Source organism: Notamacropus eugenii, chromosome 3 (assembly GCF_028372415.1).
Source record: "Notamacropus eugenii isolate mMacEug1 chromosome 3, mMacEug1.pri_v2, whole genome shotgun sequence".
Lineage (NCBI taxonomy): Eukaryota > Metazoa > Chordata > Mammalia > Diprotodontia > Macropodidae > Notamacropus > Notamacropus eugenii.
In genome coordinates this window covers 309,795,249-309,819,433 of record NC_092874.1, presented here as the reverse complement: position 1 = coordinate 309,819,433, position 24,185 = coordinate 309,795,249, and the positions used below count along the sequence as shown (strand labels likewise).

General features: G+C 49.2%; 1 protein-coding gene across 4 annotated transcripts in view; it reads right to left on the bottom strand.

The window, feature by feature from the left end:
* WNT7B (Wnt family member 7B) overlaps positions 1–24,185 on the bottom strand; it is a 90,152-nt gene that overhangs the window by 17,459 nt on the left and 48,508 nt on the right. The window contains exons 1-3 of one of the 4 annotated variants that reach the window (XM_072596603.1): positions 16,406–17,006; positions 15,359–15,571; positions 13,193–13,419 (exon numbers count right to left, since the gene is read on the bottom strand). In XM_072596603.1, the coding sequence (XP_072452704.1) occupies positions 13,193–13,419; positions 15,359–15,366 (235 nt within the window). In that variant the 5' untranslated portion in view covers positions 15,367–15,571; positions 16,406–17,006. Of the gene's footprint in view, positions 1–13,192; positions 13,420–15,358; positions 15,572–15,953; positions 16,386–16,405; positions 17,007–24,185 lie in introns of those variants that run through there. The other 3 variants (XM_072596604.1, XM_072596605.1, XM_072596602.1) reach the window with 3 other exon arrangements.

The following is a 24,185-nucleotide window of genomic DNA, read 5'->3' as shown; positions in this document are numbered from 1 at the left end:
CCCCAGTCCCTCCTCATGCCAGTGCTTTCTCTCTGTTAATTATTTCCTATTTATTCTGTACATAACTAGTCTTGGATGTGTCTGTTGGCATGTTCTCTCCCCCACTGGGTAGTGTCCTCAAGGGCAGGGACTTTTGCCTTTCTTTGTTCCCGATGCCTGCCACACAGTAGGTGCATTGACTGACTGGCTCTCAATCCAGCACCCTGGACACTGCATATATAATCTGAAGTGCTTACTGTGGGTCAGATCAATGGGCGAGGAGCTAGAGAACATCCAGCTGAGCTAAAACACAGTTCCTGCCTTATACATGTATGTATAAATGTATTATATTTGAATGCATATATATGAATGTATGTATGTATGTGTTTATATGTGTGTGTGTGTATATATATATATATATATATACACACACACACAAATGTATGTATATATGCATGTAATATGATGGAGACAGAGGCGAAGAGAGACAACCAGAGACAGAGAGAGCATGAATGGGAGGGTGTACCTGCCTCTAAATCAGGTCATGGAGACCTCAAGGGAAGATTAGCCAAATTAAGATTCACTTCATTTAATTGATGTGGGACCACCAGGACCACAGAGCTGGAAGTTATTCCTGGGAGAAACAAACTCATCCTGGCAGAAATTGTCCACAAAATCAAGGCAGTAGAGAACGGTGGTGACCACAGAGCCCTGGGCTGTGGTTTGGTTTCCACCTCAGATAAGAATGACCTCGGTGACCCCCACTCTTTCTGTTTGTGAAAGGAAGATGTTGGATTGATCTGTTCAGCTTCTCCCAGCTCTGGCATCCTTTGTTCTCAGACTCCTCCCAACTCTACCATCCTCTGTTTTCAGGCCCCTTCCAGCTCTATGCTCTAAGGGCTTAGACCCTGTACCTCCCCTAACTCTTCCTCACAGTAGTCCCCTTTAGGGCCTCTTTGCACCCCAGGCAAGGTTTGAAGATTGTGTCCCTTGGCCCACGCTCAGTCTTTCAGGAATCATGATTCATGGATCATGGAATTTCAAATAGAAAGCTGGGAGGGACCTGAGAAGTCATCTAGTACTAACCACTAGGCTTTCCAGATGAGAAAGCAGGCAGAGTCACCCAGGCTGTAAGTGGCAAAGTCAGGATTTGAACTCAGGTCCCAAACTCCCAATCCAGCAAGTTCTCCCTCCTGGATTCCATCTCCAGTGGCTTCATCTCATCCTTATCTAAATCATCAGCACAATTTCCTTACAAAGCATTTTCACACCTGGGGTCTCATTGAGTCCAGCCATAGTACCTGGGTTCAAATACTGGCTGTACCACCTACTAGCTATTTGATTTGGAGCAAATCAATCTCTTCACCAGTTTTCTCCTCTGTCAACAGAAGTGATTAGACTGGATCATATCTAAGGTCACTGCCCTCTCTGATCCTCCATGTCCTGAGTGGTTCTTGCTGGCACTAGGGGAATCCATAGGATCCATCTCAAGTATAAGGACACCTGAGGCCCTCACCACCAAGCCTGTTTTATAGAAGAGGAAAGTGAAGCCCAGAGTGACTTGCCCAAGGTCACTTGGGGCTGGGGGCAGGGGAGGAGAGCAATGGGAATTCTCCGGAGAAGGAACTTTAACCTGGAGTCTGTGAAATTGAAAACAATGACGTCTTTATTCTCACTGACTTCCAGCTGAAATGTCACATTTGTGTCCCCAGAGGCTTCTGGAGGATCCCTCCTAGTCTCATCTGCTCATATCTCACACCCCTAGGGTAATTGGGCAAGGCCCCTCCACTTTCCCGGCCTCAGTCTCCTCAGCTGTGGAATGAGGAGTTCAGAAGTGAACCTTCCCTGACATGGTCCCCTGAGCATAAGGCTTCCCCTTCTGGTCAGGCAGGTTTGGATGGATGGCATTCTTTCCGCTCATTCTAATGTGCTCTCTTCAGGTCCTGAGTTGCAAGCTTAACACGAACTGAATTCAGCCACCTGTGGAAATGGTGCTCAGGCTGGGCTCAGTGACCCTGAGCCAGGACCCACCTGTCTGTCCTGGACTTAGGAGAAACAAGGAAAGGCATGGGAGGGGCCCAGGCCCTGAGCCCCTCACCAGCACAAAGCCCACTTCCATGGCCACATTTCCTGCCTTCTGGAATGAAGGCCCAGAATGAGGAACAGAGGTCAGGTAGATAGGAACCAAAGGAGAGAAGAAAGAAAAGGCAAGTGGAGGGGGGAGTAATAGGGGGGTAGAAGTTGTGGACAGGCTGGGCACTTTGGAGGAGACCGAAGGGCCCAGACCTCTCTGCACTTTGCCTCCCAGGCCCCTCTCCTTTCCCAAGTACCCCCAGTCTGCTCCCTGAGGCCACAGATGACTGAACTCACTCTGGGTTATCTCTAAGGCCTGTGGGTCTGGCCGGGCTTTCTCTGCTCCCCCACAATTCTGTCCCCTGCAGCCAATGGGCCAAAGGGGCCTGGGATTTGTCCCCCCTTTTCCCAGGCCAAAGCCAGATCTCCAATAGAAGGTGACAAGCTGAGGGAACGGCCTAGGGCATTTTTCCCTAAAATCCAGGAGCTGGAGCCCCAGAAGGCCATCTAACTGGCTTAAGAGCCAAGAACATTAGGGTTGGGAAGGACCTCAAAGGCCCATTTTACAGATAAGGAAACTGAGGTTCCAAGGAATTACATGACTTGTCCAAAGTCACACATGTACTTAAATGTCAGGGATTTTGAATCCAGAGCCAGGGAGTCAGCTGGGTAGCTCAGTGGATAGGGCATTGGGTCTGGAGTCAGAAAGACCTGAGTTCCAATCTGGCCTCAAACATTGACTGTGTGACCACAGGCAAATCACTTAGTCTCTGAATGCCTCAGTTTGCTCAACTGTAAAACAGACATAATAATAGCACCTATAATTTGAGGGTCAAATGAGTTCATTTGTAAAGTGCTAGGAAGAGTGCCTGGCACTCAGTAGGCACTCAATACATGCTTGGTTTTTTTCCTCCCTCCCTCCCTCTCTTCCTTTCTCCCTCTTTCCCTCCCTCCCTCCTTCCCTCCTTCTCTCCCTCCCTTCTTCAGCTCCTGCCACTCTCAATCACAGCAGACATCCAGAAGAGGGACTCATGGGCTTGTCCATGAAGGATTCTTATAGCTTGGGAGGAGGAGAGAAGGGGGCACATTCATTCCAGGCACTGCTTCCCAGGGGTGTGGCACAGGGATGTGAACAAAGACTCAGTGTTGACTAATTAATCTGAGCTTGTAAAAGAGAGAAGACTTGCTCTGCCCAAGGGAACATCTAGCCACCTTATTCCTCCCCACATACACCTTCTCTAAAGCTGGGTAAGGCCTGAACCTTGACTCCCTGGGTCCTGACCCACTTAGACTCATGGGCTCCTCTATCTGCTGACTGCCTTACTGAGTTCCTCACTTCTTGTCCTTCTGGGACCTCCAAATCGATTCAAAAACAACTTATTTATCAATCCCCTATTTGTTCAAGGCCCTGTGATCAATTCTGGTGAGACCAGCATAGAGAAAGGGGTGAGTCTTGTTTTGTTAGGGCTAGAAGTGACCCATGCCATCATGAGGGTGGGAAGAGGGAGACAGAGAGAGAATAGGGGAAGAAGAAGGAGATAGAATGATGGATGAGAAGACAAAGATGGATGGAGATAGGAGATAGATAGATGATATAGATAGATGGATGGAATTATATACACATAGAGAGAGAGAGACAGAGAGTGCTAAGGGAGGTCTCTCTAAGTCAGGGACTGGGAAGAGGCCAGTGGGCAGAGAAGTGTCAATGAGAATGAGATGGGTTGCCCTTATGGCTCCTGTCTGGCAGGTTACCATGGAAAGATATTTTGTACTTCTCAACAGGTACTGGCAAAGGAGTTACTGCTGCTACTACTGTTACAACTATTACTACTATTACTACTACTACTACTACTACTGCTACTGCTACTGCTACTGCTACTGCTACTACTACTACTATTACTACTACTACAGAAGTACCTGCTACTTCTACTTTGACTACTATTCATTCTGTCTTTAACTTCACATCAAGTCTTCCCCTCCATTGACTGCACCAAAGCAGCTAACTGATATAATGTCATTGGCCGTGGAGTCAGGAAGACCTGGATGCTAATCCAATCATAGAAATAACAACAATAAATATTTATATAGCATTTACTATGCACTAAACACTTTACAAACATTTTCTCATTTGATCCTCACTATGACCCTTCAAGGTGAGTGCTACTATTAGGCCCATTTTACAGTTGAGGAAACTGAGGCAGACAGAGGCTTAGAGGCCAAGGGTCATACAGCTTAGCCAGTGGCTGAGACTGTCTTGGAGCTCAGTACTTCTGGACTCCTAGACCAGTGCTCTACCCACTGGACCACTCAGCTGCTCTCTGACATGACCGGAGGCAAGTCACTGAACAGCTCTTAGCCTCCATTTTCCCATCTGTAAAGTGGGGAGAAGGATCATGGCCTCCCTCCTAGGGCCGTTCTTGGGCCCAGATGAGATTCCATGTAAAGTCCCAAAGACATGGGAGACATTGTCTCTACTATTTGAGGGAATTCCTTGGGGCACAGCAGGGAAGGCACCAGGTTTCACTCTGGTCTTTGGGTCTGCCTGAATTAGGCTCATAATGAATACATGTTGGACTGGGCCAGAAAGCTCAGCCAGTGAGGAAAATGGGAAGAGGCTTCTAGAATGGCAGCTGAGTGTCCCCGGAGATCCTGGCAAAGGTGGGCTGAGAACAGCACCCAGAGAAGGGGAAACTCTTCCAGCTGCACTTACTATAGGAGGTCAGCTGATCTGAGCCCTTTATATGATAGACAGGGAAACCGAGGCATGGAGCTAGGAACCTTGGCCTCAGCTCCCAGATGGGCTTGACCTGGGCCACTAGGCCTCCAGACCCAGCCCCCTTCTTTGCCTGCCCTGTGCACTGAGCAGATCCCAGGAAACCTTTTTATAGCCTTTGGAGATGGCCACAAGTTCCTACAGGGAGCAGAGGGGAGGCCTCCGGGCCAGCTGCCCTGATTAAGTTTGAGTCAGCGTCTCCATCATAAGACCTCCTAGTATGTGATCATAAATATGGGATCCTAAAAAGTCACACCACGTTCAAACATGCCAGGCCTCTGGTCAGCGCCCTACTCATTTGTTTTTAATTAGTTGGGTTCATTCAAAGCACAGCAGCTATTGGGAGACCCAGGGATCCCGGAGTCACAGAATGTCAAGACTGGGAGGGGCCTGAAAAAAAGGGGATGGCAGGGCTAGGAACAGAACAGGGGATGGCAGAGCTGGGAGGGGCTTCGGAACAAGGAAAATCAGAGGCGGGAGGGGTCTCAGAATAGGGGATGTTGGTCTTGAGAGGAGCCTTAGAATGGGGAATTCCAGAGTTGGGGAGGCCCTTAGTGCCCCCTGAACCAAGTTGAGAGCAGAGCTGGATCTTAAAGTCAGGCCTCCCGGCTCACTGACAGGGCTAGCTTTCCTCTCAGTGCCCACACTGAGCCTCATCTCTAGACAGTCCAAATCCACTCTGAGCCTCCCCCCAATCCAAGAGGCTCTCCCAAAGAGAGATGTCCTCAGTTATCAGCAGCATGGCTGCCTCCTTAGTGAGCCTTTTCTGGGCTTCTGCAGTGAGTCCTTGCTGAGCTGTGGACACCAGCTCTCCATGCAGGAGACAGGGGAGTAGGCAGAGTCTCCTCACTGGCCCTTTCCCACAATAGCAGCAGCCTCCCCCAAGCTCTCATCCGTTCATCAGAATTATTGCATCAGTCACCCAATCAGTGTCCCTGCCTCCAGCCTCTCCTCTCCAGAGCTGACTTAGTCACTTGCTCTAGAATACTGGAGGGAGGGCAGCTTCATTGGAGGGGAAGAAGCCTTGATCATTCACTTAGGGATCCTTGTACTGTCACTTACTGGATCTATGATTTCTATGACCTTCTCCTCAGTGTCCTCCTTTATGAAATGGGAGCAGCCATACTTATAGGCTTTACCTACTAGGGCTATTACAAAGAAAGTGCTTTATAAACCTCTAAGAGCCAGGGAAGTAGGAGCTTTAAGCTTTAATAACTCAACTAACATTTATTAAGCACCTACTATGTGCTTGGTTTTGTCCTAAGCTCTCAGGATTAAAAGACAGAAACCAAAATAGGGAAGGGGACAACACCTGTGACTTGTACCCCCTTTCCAGCCTGTGCCCATGCATGTATGAACGTTTTGACTGTGATTCTCAGTGAGCCCTCCAATACCATCATGCCTTGGGACAGAAAACACAAGGCACACTGCAGACCTTCCAGTCTGGAGGGGTCTCGTCAAGGGGTAGCCAGGTGTGAAGTGTCTGTTCCCACAATGCCTGCCATTTCTCCCTGGGTCACCCACAGGTGCTGCTAGGGTCACCTGATCTAGCCCACACCCTAAGGGCAGGGAATTGGAGGGGCCTAGGAGTGCCACAGCCTCATTTTAAAGACTAAGAAACAGGCCCAGAGAGAGGATGGCCATGGTCCAAGCTTGCCCAGCCAGGTTCTCTGGACTCCAGGGCTTTGATCCAATCATTCATGCACCAGGGGCTCAGAAGAGTGATCCTCAGCCCTTAGCACAACTGTCTCCTGCAGAAAGGAGTCAGTCCTAACCCTAGTCTTCCCAGGGTCTTGTGTGGCCCCTCCTGACAACTCAGAACTTTGTTCTTCACAGATGGGAAAACCAACCCAAACAAAGTCACTGAATGAGGAATTGTCCTAGGTGCAAGGAAGGGCAGAAATGATAGTTTTCTTTTTACAAATGGGAAAATAGACCCAGAGGAGAATTGTAGCCCCAGAGGGAGTGGGGGGAATGAGAAGTGGCCTGGATCTGGGGACTCAGGCCATGGGTAGGAGCCTCAGCTTTGTTTTTCCTCCTCCCCTTTCCCAGTCTTAGCTCCTCTGATTTCCTTAAGTCTCCTGGTCAGGGAGACACAGTGCTGGTGCCCAGGCCCTGCCCGGAGCTGCAGGCTCAGGGCTTCCTCCACCAAATTCTCTGTGTCTGGGGACTCTGCAGGCAGGGCTTTCTGGAAAACCCAATCTCAGCTGCCAGAGGCCTTTGGGGAGGGTGCTCAGAAACCACTAGATCCTGAAAGAGCAGCCTGACTTTCCAGGAGGATTCTTGGAGAGTGCCAAGAGACTTCAAAGCTGCTTAAAGCTGCTCAGTTTATGGTCAGAAAGCAATGCCCAGCCTCTTAACCTCTCCAGTTCACCTGCTGAGAGCCCATTACTAGCTAATGTTTGAATGCCAGGTTGGAGGAGGCCAGCTCTCATGGGGTGGGGAGTGGGGGATGGCAGCAATGACTGAAGCCAGGGCCCAGAATGCAGGGAGATGGGCATGCATTTGGCAAGGGTCCCTCCAAACTTGACCCTGGGTGGAGCCTTTCCCCACCTCAAACCTCACTGTCTCCAGCCACACTTAAAAGAGGGTTGAAAAATCACCCTTGGTCCCTGGACCTGGCAGAGCTGGTAAGGAGTCAGTGACTGACCCAAATCCCCATGCCAGAGCTGGGGTGGAGAGGGAGAGGGGCTGAGAACATGAGATGCCAGAGCTGAGAGAACCTTTAGAACATAAGGCAGGATTGGAAGACGTCTTCGACACCCTTACTCCATCCTCTCTGGAGTCACTGGGGCCAGATTCTGGTTTAAAATTTGCTATATGGTGTAAGACCCCAATAGTGGAATTTCAGGCATCGGAAAGTAAGAGAGAGGGAGCTGGCCAGCCTCCACCTCCCAGCTGCCTGACTCTCCTGACACTGTGACTCAGCACTTACAGGTGTCCCAGGGTCCAGGGGCTGCTTGAAGGCTGCCCTGGGCATTGAGTGGGGGTGGAGCATGAATACCTCACCCCAAGCCAAAGGGTTCAGGGCATCCACACACGCTCTGTGCAGGAGGCAGCTCCAGATTTGAGGGGGATGACTCAGTGTTTATGAAACAGTTACTACTGGGGAAAAGGCTGCTCAGGGCGGCCAAGAACGGAACCCATTGGGAAGGCTGGTTGGAAGAGTTAGGACCGTGGATGAAGCAGGACTGGGGCTGCCTCTGGCCCTGCCCTTGACCCACCTGCTATGTGATGTCCAATGAGGACCTCTTTCTGTGCCTGGGTCCCCCATCTTCAAAATGACGGGCTTGGTCCTCAGGGGCCCCTTCCAGTTCCAAACCCTCTGATCTCCCTGCAGCCCTACTGTGTGGAGCCATTCCGAGTCTGCATGGGATCCCAGGGAGCAGCCCTCTTTTGCAAGTTTCCCCTTCCAGAGCCCGAGGCCCTCCCTAGACATAGGTAGGGTAGAAGGGCCTGGGAATCTAGGAGCTGGCCCCTAACTGCCTCTCATTTGTCCATCCAAAGAGGGCTTAATTCCTCTGCTGTTTCTGGGCATGTCACCTAATTTCTCCATCTGTCAAATGGGGATGATAATTCTGACCCTGACTCCCTCTCAGGCTGCCATTGGGGTTTGTTGACTGCCTGACTGACTACCTGCTCCCTCAGTGTTCATGGGCAGGGTCCTTCTCAGCTCAGAGCCTCAGTTTATGGGAGTGCAATGTGCCCAGTGTTGTCGAAGGGGCCTTCCAGCCCTGACATTCTGAGTTTCTCAGAGTTCCCTGACACCTAATTTGTCTCCTGATTTCTGCCTGGAATTAGAAGCTACCCTAAAGGTTGGATCAAGAAAACACAAAGGGAGAGGAAAAGAGAGAGCCACTTTGAAATGCAGGTGGCTTCTGGTCCGAAATTTGGGCAGAGTGAGTCCCCCAGCACAGAGCACCACCCCCACAGCCAGCAGCAGACTCAGTGGGGGCACAGTCTGGCCAGTCCTGCCCAGCCCAGCCTGCTCCATGTGAACCGGTTGGATTAGTGTCTCCTATGCCTAGTCATGTTTGTAGCAGCCACCTGATGGGCACAGCTCAAGGTACCCCTTGGAGGGAGAGGCCCTGACCTTCTGGACTGGGGAGAGAGAAGGGACCAGCTTCTTTAAGAGCTCCTCCCCGTCCTGTGGCAACTCCACCACTGTTAGCAGTCACCAAGCTTCCCAAGTCAGCCTCTAAGAAAGTCCCTGTAGGACTTTAAAGCCCCAGGCAAGCTGAGGGCACTCGGTCCAAGTCCTGATCACATGCAGAGTGGTTCACTGGAAAGAGGCTGCTTTGGAGGCTTCAGGATTGCAGTATACTGCAATCTGGAATAATTCATACCTATGTAACCTTGGCCAAGTCACTGACCTCTCTGTCTAGACTTCATCAACTGAAAAATGAAGCACATAGTGCCCTCCCATTTCTGATTCCTTTGGTCCTGAGCCTGAGCCCTGACCCCTGACCCAGGGGCCTGAGTCCTGATGCTGACCCCCCCAAGCAGAAGTTAAGTCATGGAGTCTTAGTGGCCTCCAATCCAATGCCTCCCTGAGCAGGAGTCCTCTCTATCACATCCCCAGCCTTGTTGTTGAGACCTCCAGGGACAGGGAGCTTACTACTTCCACTCTGGGAGAACTCTGAAGATTCAGGCACTTTCCTTAACATTGAGTTCCTGATCTTTGCCCCCTTGGCTTCTGATCTGTCCTCTGCAAACCAGCAAAACAAAATGGATCTTTTTTCTACCTATTAATCCTTCTGGTACTTGGAGACTGTCCCTGTCTCCTCTCCTTCTTGATCCTCTTACCAAGTCAAGTCTGATTTTTTCCAGGTTACCGTAAGCAGCATCACATTGGGAGACCTGGCCCTGGGATCCCACTGATGTGGGGAACTCTGACATTGAACCAATACAATTGGGAGGATTACTCAGGGTCACCCAGCCAGGATGTGTGCTCTGAGGCTGATGCTGTAGCCACCAGGCAACATTGCCTCTCAATAGTGGCTTATGTAAATACAGCACTTGACCCCTCCTTGGTACTCAGGTCTCCGCTCTCCCCTGTCCAGGCCCCACCTAGCTTGGCAATGCCCTACCTAGAATGGGCTGCCCAGATCTGCATCTGATACGCCAGTGTGGCAAGCAGGGGACTAGGTCCTGGGTCCCCTGATTCCCATTCTCCTGGCCTCCCCAGCAGATCCAAGCCTCCGCAATTATTCATCAGGCTGGGTCTCACAGAAGGGGCTGTTGTGAAAGACCCAAGCACTTATAACCCATTGTCCAAACCCACCTTGGACGTCTAAGTGAGGGATTTCTAGGTCTGAAGCCCTGCTCCCCACCCCCATTCTGACATCTGAGGCTCTGTCATCCTCTGAGTCACCCATCCCCATTTAGGCCATGGCATCTGCCTGGCAGCAGAGAGAGGCAGCAGGGTCCTTGGCTCCACAGAGCTGTGTCCTACTGCCCTGGTTGCTGGTGCAGGAATTGGGAAGTCTGCCTGAGAGAAGAGAAGGTTGGGGGGGGATGTGGTCACATGATAAGGAAATAACACAGAGATCTGCCTTGCTAGCTTTGTGCCCAGTATCCAATCTCTTCCCTACTCCAAGCCTCAGTTTCCCCACTTACTGTACATTACAGTAAAATGGCTGTAATAATACTAGTCACATAACAGGCTCAAAGATTAATCTTGTCCAGCAACCTCTGCTGTAGGTCTCCCTTGGATCATGTGTGAAGTCCCTCAGTTCCTACTACCTTGGTGTCTGTGATCAAGTTCTCTTTGCCCAAGGCCCCATGCCTGGTCTAGTGACTTTTGATAAATTCACAGAACTGGGAAAATCAGAAGATACTGGAAAGGTTCATTTGACCTAGCTTTCACTTTGGAGAGAGGAGGAGGAGGTTGGGACACTTATCCAAGGTCACACAGCTAACCAGTGTAACCGCAGGTGTTAGAACCCCAGGCTCCTGATTGGGTTAGGTCTTACCTCGAATCTAATGCCTGGCCAAAGTTTCCAGGTGGTCCCTGATGTGGCAATCAGTCTTTCGTGAGTTGGGGGGATCCCCCATTAGCCACAGTCCAGACAGGAAACCAGAGACAGTGGGTGGCCAAGGTGGGTGGGGAAGAGGCCCCAGGAGCTGGGACTCTCAGCCAGATCTGGGATCAAGGCCGCCCTTGGGCCCCACATGAGGAGAGGAACAGAGCAGAGCAGAGCTGAGCAGCTGACATCACCCACGAGCTTCTCCACCTCTAAGTAAGTGCCCCCAAGCAGCCTGGCACAGGGTTTTCCCAAACCCACAGGGCATGGAAAGTTTACTCCACCCACAGACTTTACATCGATCAGGCCGCCCACATCCCAAACTCCAAAGCCTGGCTCTTCTCCTCTGACTCAGAACCTGAGAGCGGGCAGGGACTTGGTGGAGCTGATTCAACCCCCCATTTTACCAATGGGGAAACTGAGGCCCAGAGAGGCAAGAGCCTTGCCCTAGGTCACACAGCTAATTGTGGCAGAGCTGGGCCTCCAACATAGGTCTTCCTAGGGTCTTCCTGGGACCTCCCTACTACTCTGAACTGTGTAATTAGTAATTATGGGCCAAATGAGGGAGGGAGAGAATGGTGCATACAGTTCAAGGGATGGTAGGTCCAGTGTAGGCTGAAGAGAAAGGAGAGGGAGAGTGCAATGAGGGGCAGGGAACAGAAGTTCTGAGGGCCATGCCTCATTATGTTTCACAATCTAGGACTAAAGCAATCATGTCCTGACTGGTCTCCCTGCCTCCAGTCTCCTGTCTTTCTCTCTGATCTGGCCTCTACATACTCACCAAAGTGAAGCTAGGGTTAGAGCCGGAGGGTTAAGGTTATGCATGGGTCTATGTGCATATGTCTGGACTGTGAGTGATGGTGGATCCCCCAAAAACTCCTCTGGCTCACTATTATCTCTAGAATCAATTACAGTTACTTCTTTGTTTGACAACTATAATCCTTTGCCACCTGGCTTCCACTGTACCTTTCCAACCTTATTGCATGTCACTCACCTCTCATGTCTTGGATCTTTGCAAGTCAGAACACACACACACACACACACACACACACACACACACACAGAGGGGGAGAGGGAGAGGGGGGGAGAGGGAGGGAGGAGGGAGGGAGGGAGGGAGGGAGAGAGAGAGAGAGAGAGAGAGAGAGAGAGAGAGAGAGAGAGAGAGAGAGAGAGAGAGAGAGAGAGAACCTGAATAATTAGCTTAAAGGCATTCCCCCATCTCTGAGTGCTCAGGCCAATGAGGAACCAGGGTCTCTGATGATGGGGATTTGCTGTGAAAACAGTGAGATCCCAGGATATCCATAGAACATACTGCCCAACTTGTACTTGAGTCAGGTTTTCCTGCATGCCTCCCCCATACCCCTCCCCCACATACCCCATTCCTCTGGCCAAAGACCTGCAATAGCTGCCCATTGTTGGATGAATCCAACACAGGCTTTTTGCTCTGGAATTCAAAGTCCCCCCAAAGTTCGTATTAATTTATACTACTACTTTCTGCACAATTGACACTCCAACCAAACTGGATGATTGGCCCAAAGATAATCCCCAGCTTGTCTGTCCTTGAGCAAAGACTCAGGTGGGAGACTTCAGAGAAGGGTCATCCTTGCCACTGAAATGTAGAAATGGCTGCATTGAATAGGGGACAGAGAGGTGGAGGAGGGATATCTCCTACAAGAAGTTTCTGAGCCATTTCAAGTCGATATACAAGGCAAAGAAAGCGAGCAGGCTTGGGTCTTACTTCAATTGGAGAAAAAAGGAACTGAGACATAGATGTCTAACAGATGATGAACCAAATGGAGTTCCAGATAACTATAGGAAGTGGAATAGTGGGAGGCATTCCAGTTAAAAAATAAGTGGGATGGTTGATAGTTTATTTTGTTCGGAAAAATATGGAAGTGTGGTGGTCTGGGTATCTTTTCAGTTAAATAAAAGATGTGAGAAGGCTTGTGTATTATTTCAGTTCTATAATTAGGATGGTTTATGCACTAATTTTAGTTATAGAATCAGGAGGTAAGATGGTTACTGCATTATTTGAGCAGCCAAAGTAGGAAGCTCAATGATTTGCATGTGGTTTTGTTTGAGAATAAGGCAGTGGAATGGTTAGCATATTGTTCGGGTCACAGAATTATGCCACGGGATGGCTGGTGACTGTCTTAGTTGAACAAATAAGATGAGGGAATTCTTGGGACAGTGTTTTATGAGAAGTCAGAAGGCCAGATGCCAGTTTCCCCTCTGCAGCTCATCCAGGTGAGGCCAGTAAGAGGCAAAGAGCCATTCTAAGATGGGCTTCCTACCCCTCCCTCTCCATCTGACTCGGCCAGCTTCCAAAGGCAGCCCTTACCCACTCGAAGCTCTTGCCCAAAGACGGTCTTCTCGCCGAGTGCAGAGCAGTTCCATCGGCCATGGCGAAACTGGTATTGGCATTCATTGATCCCCATCTGGGCTCCTTCTCCAATTACAATGATGGCGTCGGGGCGGCTCTGACAGATGGCACGCTGTCGGGGGGCCAGGCCAGGGATCTTGTTGCAGATGATGTTGGCTCCCAAAGCCACCACAGACGACAGAGCTCTGAGGGAGGGAGAGGAAAGGGGGTGAGGATCTGCCATCAATCAAGAGTCTAGTTCCCAAGAAGCAATGCTGAATGATGGAGCCACAGCCACATGGAGAGTTATGTAATTGTGGCTATAATCAGGACAGGTTTTAGCCCTAATCACACCCAGAGTAAAATTGGAAGGGGAGATGGGGATGGAACAAGGCACAGAGCAGATGACTTTGGGGTGCAAGTATGTGGGAGAGGGCATCCCCCAGAGAAGAGCCTGAAGAGCTGGGGTCAAGAGGGGAAGGAGGGGAGCACCCAGTGATTGGACCCTGGGGTGGTGACCAGGCACATTCCTACACATGACATTGGAGGCCCCAAAGATGAGCCTGGGGGCAGCAGTGAGCAGGTCCCCTACCCTCACCTCCTCCATGTGAATACTTTGGGACAAATCCCTTTTGGTCTCATACAAATTCCACCTCAGACCAGAGACCCTATAAGCCTAGACCTGTCATTCATGAAGAAGCAGTAAACAAAGTAAGACTGACAGTCCTCCCACGTTGAGGAGCACTGGTGATCCTTATAAGACCCCTGTGAGGGGAAGATAGGAGTAGGGTGAGAGAGGGAGATTATGTCTATTCAACAAGAAAGGAAATTGATATTTAGAGAGGTTAAGTGATGTAGTCATAGACTGCTAGAGTCAGAAGGATGCTTAGAGTACAGATTATCCATGAAAGAGAAGGAAGGGGCCTTAGAACATGGAACATCCCATCTGGGAGGGACCTTCAGCATTCTGTGAGAAACAAAGTAATGTTTTTCCATGATGTGTGGGAAAGCAAGGGATTTGGGTAATTCCCATAAGGAGGGAGACCTGTTTCTTCAGCATCACCAGGAATGGGTGAAAGTCAAGGCCTTCCAGGTGCCCCCCCTCCCCCCCTCCCCATCTTATCTGGCTACAATGTCTCTAGAATCTCCAGTAGGGCAGTTCCTGGCCCTTGCATCATTGTTGTCACTGAACATCTGTGCCAGGAAGGTGAGGAGGGGATTTAATCCATTGTAACTGTAGCTCCTTGGAAAATGAATCCAGGAGGGAGGGGCCTGAAGAACCAAAGAAGCAAAGCTGGGTTAAACCTGGCCCAACTCTCTTGGGCCACCTTCTGGAAGGAAAGGAGGCCCAGAGATGAACCATCTGCGCCACTGCACCAGGTCTCCGCTTCCCAGGAATTTCCCAAGTCTCTCCCTTTCCCACACCTATTAGAGAACGAAAACCCTTCCCTGTTTCTCACAGAATCCCCAAGACCTCAGTCTCAGTTCTCAGAACCTACTGCCCTGAAAGAGGATGGCCCAAGCCCAGAGGATGGTGATGCAGTGACAACACAGCAAGTGAACAGGAGAGGGAAGGGGCCCACAGCAGACGAGTGGTTCTGACCCCGAGTAATGACCAGCACCACCTCCTCGAAGGTTTCCTGAAGTTGGGCCCTAAAGGAAAGCAAAGCTAACTGGGAACTTGGACTCTGTCTCCTGCTAGAGTGGGCTGGCCATTGAACTTGGAGCAGGGAAGACCTGGGTTCAAATCCTGCCTCAGACAATTAATAACTATGTAACCTTGAGCAAGTCACGTCATCTGTGTGCCTCAGTTTCCTCAACTGTAAGATGAGAAGGCTGGACAAAATAGCCTCTACGATCCTTTCAGCTCTAAAATTATGATCCTATGATGGCCTGTGACCATCCAACCCCCTCATTCTATGGAAGAGGAGACCGTAGTCTAGAAGGGAGGAGACTTTGCCCAAGATGGCAGAAACAGCCAGTAGCAGAGACACAATTGATTTCCCCTCTTCATCCTGGCTCTGGCTACATTGTACCCAAGCTGCAAATCCACCAGGAGCTTCCTAGGAATGAGGAGAGCAAGGTCCAAGTCTTGTGCCCAGCATTTGAAGCCCTTTAGAATAAGGCCTAGCTTTCTAGCCTCACCTCATCATATTCCTTTCCACATGCTCCTGGCTTCAACCAAATAGGACAATCCACAGCTGCCCTCATCCTTCATCTCCCTCCACGCCAGCTCAGCAAAGCATTAGACACCTATTTTGCGTAGGGCTCAGACCTGGGCACTGGGGAACCCAGGAAGATGGAGACACAGTCCCAGCCTCCATAGAGCTCAACTCCCACAGAGTTCTAGACCTATACCTGAGAGAATGGAGAAATATCACCCAGGGATGATATCTCCCAGTTCTGACCTTCCCTGTTCTCAGACCCCTCCCAGCTCTGCCATCCCCTTTTCTAAGTTCCCTCTGCCATTCTCTGTTCTAATGTTCCTCTTACATCTGCCTTTCTCTGTTCTAGCTTCCTCCCAGTTCTGACATCTTTTGACATACACAAACAATTATAAGACAAGGCAAATGTGATCAGGGCTTTAGGAGAGCTATATTCATTCACTTGAAATCCCTCCTTCCTGTCTATCAGGTAAAATTTCTCCTTTGCTCCAAGACCCAGCTTACAGGTCAGTTCTCCTTTCCTCACTACCCCTCGTACACTCTGACTAATGTTGCAGGATCACAGTTGCAGGCACCTTGACTCAAATCCAATCACACATTCTCCGAGCTAGATGTGGCTTCCAGGAGCATATTGTCCAGCCCAGATCTGAATGAGGATTGCCTTGATCAATAGCCACCAGCTTCGGTTTGAAATCCTCCAGTAGAGGGAAACCAGCTTCCATTTTAACCCCCTCAGTTTGGGAGAGGAAATTGGTCAGCACTGGAAAAGAGCCACAGAACTCCAAAGCAGGGACCCTGTCATCTTCTGCTGCTGCCACAGTCAGGGAGGAAACACCACTGAGCAGTGGGGGCAGGGAGACAGCACTTGCTGCCAACAGCCTGAATAATGGCCCCACTATTTCTTGTGCTCTGAAGCTGCCTGTAAGCAGATGATCAAAGCAGGCACAGCTCCAGCCTCCCCTTGGCCACAAAGAAGTCTCCCCTGCCTCTCTTTTACTCCCTGGCTTTAATATCCTGACAGCATCACCTCAACTGGTCCTGATACTGCAGCTAGAAAGCTCCACAGCAGTAGGAGAGGCTTTCTAGAGCAGCTCTGGGCGCCTTGGCTCCCTGTTCTCTTTCCATGTGAATTTATGTTTGTCTCTTGGGATAATCTCATGTAGTGGCCTGGGCTGTGAGCTGCCTGAGGTCTTAGGTGCAGAGGGTAACAAAGGACCGAACAATGAGACAATTCTGGACTATGAGGTCAGCTGCATCTTTGATGATGCTTCTCTATTGACCAAGTCTGTCAGAAGCTCTCAGGACTTGAAGTTCTTTTGTTTCTTCCACTGGTGTCAGCACAGGTATAGGTACTCAGGAGGGTACGCAGTATGGACCTGCCAGTCTAAAAGTTTTTAACCTGGAGTCCACAAACATATATATGCACTATATATATTTCTTCATCTCTCTATCATCTCTCTCTATCCATCCATCCATTCATCTATCTATCCATCCATCGATCTAGTTAGCTAGCTGCATTTCAATATAATTTATTTTCTTTGCAATTCTATGTATTTTATTCATTTAAAAACATGACTCCAAGAAGGACTCTGTGGACTTCAACAGATCTCTTGAGGTGTCTGAGACACAAAAAGGGTGAAGAACTGCTAAGAACTATATTTCAGTTGGTCATGAACTCTCAGAAACACCAGACTTCACTGTGGTCAGCGCCTGGAACATGAAATTCAGCTAACCACTGTGAGTGTGCTGGTTACCTTGGTGGGCGCTGAGAGCCATTAAGAGTATGCATTGAGTCCCTCTCATGTAGAAGGCTCTAGCTTTGGTGCTGGGGTCATAAAGATGGGGAGTGGGGTCACCACTGGAGGAGGCTACAGCTGGTCCAACCTCCTCATTTAGTAGGGGACAAACCTGAAGCTTGGGGAAGTGAGGAAGTGACACCCAAGGTCACACAGGCTGAATGAGGCAGAGCTAAGATCCAAACCTTCTGACTTCAAAGACAGAGTTTTTCTTTCCACATCTCTCCACATAGGACTTCACAGAAATAGCTGGCATTTCTATGACTCTGTTGCCATTAGAGCCACATGACCTTCACATGAATATGGATAGTCTTATTCTCATTTCAAAGATGAGGAAACAAATTCACTGACTTGCTCATGGTCACACAGTGTCAGAGACAGACTTTGAACTCAGGACTCTCCTAAATCTGGGACCAGATTTTGCACTATTAATCATATCATACATATTAGTTGATAACTGATTGATCAGAGAAGGGTGAGGGCTGAGTTGTCTAAATACTTGTTGATTGGTTGCCGAAGATGTTTCTAAACTCAGGGCTGGCTTGGGGGACACTTAAAAGAGGCTCAGCATGAAACCTCCACTCCAATCATGGGCTCCACCCTGAGATTTCTCATGGAAACTTTTCACACACCAGACTCTATCAGTCATCATTCAGAATCACAAGGCAGTGGCCATGGAAGAATGGGAAAGTGATACAGAAAACTTTCCATCCCTCTGTGGCCCCACCCCCTTGATGACCTGGCACCATCTATCCCCACCACCCCTATAGGCTGCTCTATGGGAAAGTCTGCTCTGCCCTCATCCAGTCCCTTGAAAGCCAAGGTCAGCAATAACCCAGAGGTGCAGGAAATGCTCATATACTCACTCATTTCTGTCTTTTTTTTTTTTTATCCAGGTGTCATGTAAAAAATCTTAGGATAAAAGTCCAGAGACCTGGATTCAAGTCCCAACTCAGCTCCTATCTAGCTTTAGTACCCTGTGCAAGACATTCCTCCAGATAGAGTCTCAGTTGTCTCCTCTATAGAATGGAGATAATCCCTACTGGCCAACCTTCTTTCCAGGGCATCTGTGATTATGAAGGCCAGATAAAAGCCTGGATAAAATAAAGCTTTCAAATAGAAACTCAAGGTGAATGCAAGGGATCAATATTTGAATGCCTCAAGGGTACATAATTTCCTGGTGGTGGTTTGCCCATCCCTAGCACAGAATTCATCCCCCTAGTCCTTTGATTGATGGCTTGAGAGTCATCGTGGTCAAAATGGAATGCCTCTCTAAAGTGGTTCTAGGATACCCAACATGCAGAATTTATGCTTCAATCCTGTCTAGCTTGGCAGGACCTAGCAGCACTCGTGCCCAGCTGGCACAGGCTTTGGGAACCCAGTTCACCTCTATGGCATAGAGGGTCATCAGCAGAGGAAGTCAGTGGAGGGATTATCATTTCAGTATTGATACTATGTATTAGCAAATCAATAATATCCTGGGTGAGGGAAAAAACAATGTAAATAAATTCATGCTTCTGCTATGGATGGCAAGATGGCTAAGGACCCATGTGTAATCCTCACTCTGCTTTTTGGCCAGCAAAACTCTGAAGGATTTGTCAGGGTTGGTGGAATGTGACTGATTCGAAGAATGAGGGGTTTTTACTATGATGAAGAGAGGGCTTTGGAAGAGCTATCTTTGGATATTCCAAGTGAGATCAGGTGAGAGAAGGATTAACTTTAGCCTATTTGGCTCCAGAGGACAGAATTGGCAGTTTAGGGGCAACTTGAAGAGAAGCAACTTTTAGCTCGATATAAGGAAAGCTGGCGAAACAAGTGGAGCTGTCCAGCAATGCAATGGACCGATTCTGGCAGGAGCTCAACTCTCTCTCAGTGGAGATGTTGAGGTCGAGGCTGGATAAGACCCCCTTAGGGATAGTATTGAGGTGAATTCTGTAAAGGGCTGATGCATTATGTGATCCCTAAAGTTCCTTCAGACTGTAACATTCACAGGAAGGACAAAAGACAATAGAAACAACCTCCAAGCAAAGAACTTTATTTAATTGGGTCATCCGTACCACTTCCCTCTATCTACCTTGGTTTCCTCAATTGTAACATGAGGGAACTGGAATAAATGACCTCTGAATTAATTTCCAGTTCAGACTGTATGATATTTCCAGTAGCTAGGTAGTCTCTACTGACATTAGTGGCCAATATTTATAGCCAATGCTGAGATGAGCTGGGTATTGTTCACATTAACCATGATGGAGTCGATGGAGCTAGAGGACTAACTGGTCACCATCATGTGGAAGTCCTCAGTTGAAATCAGCAACAGCTGACATTTTTTAAAGTCCTTAAAGCTCATTTCTTTGGAACCACATCCCAAGCCGGTGAGGTAGGATGCTCATCCTCAACTTATAGGTGGGGAGACTGGGACTCCGAAGAGAAGTTCATAATGGACCAGGGGCAGAACTGGCCCTCAAACTCAGACTGATCTTAGATTCAGTTGATTGAGAGCTGGGAGGATCCTAGAGTTTCACTTCACTGACGAGATAATTACCCAGATTCCCAGGGTTGATAAATAGCCACTGCAGACTTGGGAGCCAGAGCCAGTGGGAGCCTAAGGAACAAAGGGGGAGGGGAAGGACATACCAACTGCAACTAGCCTCAGGTGCCTGGAGAGTGCCTGATTACTGCACCCTCAGCACTTTTCACCTGCCCACCAGCAGAGGTGGTAGCCCTCAGGAAGAGATAGGGAAGAGCCCTCGGGAGAGAGCCTCACTCTCTGCTAGAGGGGCCAAGGAAGAGTAAGCTGGAGTTCTCCTATGACACCTCCTGCTTCTCCCCACCCCCTCATTCCCCTACAGCCTTCCCTCTCAGTCACTTGTTTACGGCCGTTTTCTTGGTTGCCTCCCAAGGCTGAGAGCTCAGGCACATTACAAAACAGAAGGGAACCTCTCCCCCCATGGGAGGTTCCCAGAGGCTACCTGAGCTTTGTCTCAGGGGGATCAGTGTCCAGCCTCCAATGCATACCAAGAGCTAAGGTGCTTGGGGCGTGGAGGGCCCAGGAGGTGAGGGCTTGGCACGGCTCAAAGCTTGGCACATGATGAGCTCCCCGAAGACATCTGGAATGCCAGTCTCCCTCCCTCCCTCTCCTCCACCTGGCCAAAGTCTCCTTGCTTTCAAAGCTAGGGGCAGACTCCACCCCCTCCAGGAAGCCTTCTTGGTTGCTCTATAGGGTCAGGGGATCAGAGAGCCAGAACAGAAAAGGGCCTCAGAGGCTGCTTGGTCTAAGCTTCTCGAATCACGGAGGAGTAAGGTGAAAGGGGAAGGGGATGGGGGAACTCATCCACCTGTATCAGCAAATTAGACATGTTAGGACCTCAGAGATCCTATAATCATGGAGTCTCAGAAGTGGGCAGACATCCAGGTCAGGCTACTTGTGTATTACCTCTAAGGGAGACAAGGGCTGTACCCATTGAGCTTTACTGCCTACCCCCGAGGGTACTCTTATCAGCTTTGAGGCAGATGCTGGGACTCAGAGTGGAGAAGTCCAGGGAAAGGGAGAGGTAAGACCTGGGGAGGTCTGGACTTCTGAGGACAATGTGTTGAGGTGACCTGGGCATCCAAAGAGTTTGTGCCTTTAGTGGGCAAGGAGGGAAATAGGGAGGGAAACCCTGCTCACTCTACCCTCAGACCAAGTGTCCCTTCAACCAGCTGGGGCCATTTCATCATCATCAAGCCAGACTCTCCAAGTGCCTGCTGTTGACTCAGGCTGGTGGGCCAGGCCATAAAGCTGAGAATTGTGAGCCCCATCTAATGGATAAGAAATGGAGGCTCAGGGAGGTCACCAATGTACTTCTTATTCTTAAAAACATCTCCACTCTAGTGAGCATTTTCAGCATCTCTGTCCTCATGTTAAACACTAGAGGCACCTAATGTTGAAGTCAGAACTTAAGGCACAGAATAAAGAATGCCACTGCTATGTGTCAAAGCCTGGAGCACTGCTGTACAGAGGCATTGGGCACTCTCAGATGTCTCTTCCCTTGGGCCAAGCCCCCATCACCTTGCCCTAGTACACCTCTGACCCGAGGTCACATAAAACCTGGGGCTTTTGCCTCCCAGGACCATCTCACCCAAGGAACTGACTCCATGATTCAGAGGGTATTTAGTCAGTCAATAAATATTTATGAAATGCCTCCTATGCTAAGTGTGGGGGAGACAGAGAAAGGCCAAAAACAATTCCTGCTCTCAAGAGCGCCATCTAAAGGGTTGGTCTGACTGCTGTCCATCTCACCCATGCATCCTTTCTCCAATATTCCCACCAAGTCTCTGCTGAGCCCCTAGGGTGAAGGGGAGCTCACTGCCTCATGAGTGCCAAAGGACACTGGGCAGTTTCACTCCAGACTTGGCCATTATTCAGAGGTGACCAGACCAGGGCAGAGGACAGAGAACCAGGAGGCTGACCACCTCCCTTCCCCTGGATACTCTCTCCTTTTCTGACTTTGTTTTTGGTCGGACCTGTCTTTCATCAGCAGAGTGGATGCTCAATTAGGGACATCCTCTGTGAAATTGGCTCGGTGCCTTTGCTATTACTTAGAGTTTTGTGGGGTAACGAGAAGAAAGATGAGATGATCAGGCAGTGGCCCAGAAGCCTACAATCAAAGTAGCCTTGTTGGACCTTTATCACAGACTGTTATCTAGTCAGGCTCCCTCCCCTTCCCCTTGGAAGGTAGCAGGGCACAGATCATGTATTTTATCCTAAACCATAGTGACTGCTTGCCCTCAGGGTCCAGTGCTGCCATCTGGGCATGGACCTCAGATTGTCATGATCCCAGGAAACTCACACCAGTGAATGACCCAAGAAGCTGAGGAGGGATGGGTGAGCTGCATCATGGAATCGGGGATGATTCATTGATGATGGTGGAAGGGGCATCAGCAGCAGAATAGAGTGAGGACAAGAGGGTCTGGATAGCTAGCATGCATTGTGCTGCACTGGTGTAGAGAGGAAACCAAACCAACTCTGGAGCACTGTTCAAATACCAGTTGGAGGGTATCACTGTGGATGACACAGAAGGAGAAGACAAAGATGGTGGAGGGAGGACAGTATTTAATGAGATCACGTGCTCTTCCTGCTCATGGGTCACACGGTCCACACGGATGTTGTAAGAACTGGAGAAAGCTACCCTTCCCCATTGTAACAGGTGGAGACACTGAAGGCCAAGGAGGCCAAAGAATGGTAGACCTAGAGGTCACCGAGACCAAGCCCTCATTTTACAGGTGAAAAAATTGAGACCCAATGAAAGGAAGAGACTGTTCAAAGTCACCCAGGTAATAAGTGGCAAAGTCAGGATTTAATCCACGAATTTTGTCTCCCAGTTCTAGTCTCTGCTAGAATGCCTTTCCCAAGTCTCCTCCATGGTAGTGCTTTCCTGATGAGATGTCTTCCTATTTAGACTGCCTACAACTACTTTGCATTGGCTGTTTGCTGTCTCCACATCAGACTAGGAGATCCTTGAGATCAGACATCATGTTTTCACCTTTTTTTGTATTCCCAGTCCTTAGCATGGTGGCTGGCACACAGTAGGTACTTAATCAATGCTTCTTGTCTGACCATAGGACGTTTGAAGAGGAAGGTCATTACTGACACCATCACTGCCCATCTCCCAGCATTCCTGGCTTGTTTGGTCTTACTGATTGCCCAATGTCAGCTCCCTCATCCAGGACTGCTCCCAGTCCTGAATCTTCCCTCCTGAATTTGTTACTGTGAGCTCCATAATCCTCAGGGTGTCATTCTTCTAAGACTAGCTTTCTGGGAAGGTTTTCCTGACCCCCTCCTTCCCCAGACCTCTCAGAGTATTCAAATCCTCCAGAGAACTTATAGAGTTTGATTGCAGACCTTGGTGTCCCTCCCTGCTCTTGTCCTACCAGGCAGGGTTTAGTGTACTTGATCTCTGAAGGTTCTTTCTCCTCTGAGATTGTGCAGTTCTCCCAGGTAAGGACAAGTGGCTGATTGATGTATGACCTAGTCTTTATCTCCTAGTGTGGGAGAGAAGAGGTATTAGACTGACTACCAAACTGAAGTTTTACAGAGCCATTGTGCTGACCTCATTGTTGTATGCCTATGAAACATGAACAGTCTACCAGTGCCATGCCAGCAAACAAAATTGTTTCCATTTGAATTGTCTTAGGAAGATTCTGAAGATCAACTGACAGGATAAAGTACCAGACACTGAGGTCCTTTCTTGAACTAAAGTACCAAGTATTCAAACTTCTCTTCGGAGAGCCCTACTCCAATGGACTGGCCATGTTGTTCAAATGCAAAATGTACGCTTGCCAAAAAGACTATTTTATGGAGAACTCATGTGGGGCAGGTGATCACATGGTGGCCAGAAGAAGCAATACAAGGACACTCTCAAGGTCTCTCTCAAGAACTTTGGAATTGATTGTGTGACATGGGAGACACTGGCACAGGACCACTCAGCATAGCATGGCTACATCAGAGAAGGTGCTGTGTTGTATGAGCAAAGCAGAATTGAAACAGCTCAAAAGAAACATTAAATGCACAAATTTAGAGAATCCACCCCAAATGTTCACATGGATCATTTGTGCCCCACCTGCAGTAGAGCATTCTGAGCTCACATCGGTCTGAGCAGCCACTGTCAGACACACTGTACCTTGACTCCAATATCTGATGTCATCGATCCTTTTCCAGTGCGGATGACACACAAGAGTGAACTACTTTCCTCTACATCCACTACGGTGACCAGTTCAGAGCCCAACCCACAACAGGTGACAGGAAAACCTCTCTGAGAGGAATAAATGGATGAAGGAAGTGAGTGGGTGAGAAAAAAGTGAAGGAATGGGGGATTGAATGACTTGGAAGCAGGGAGGGTACAGGGATCAGCAAGTGATACAGGGTGAGTGACTTCACTTCTCTGTGCCTCAGTTTTCTCATCTGTAAAATGAGGAGGCCTCTTTCAGTCCTATATCCTCTGAAATCCTTTGAAAGAAATGGATGGAATGATGAGA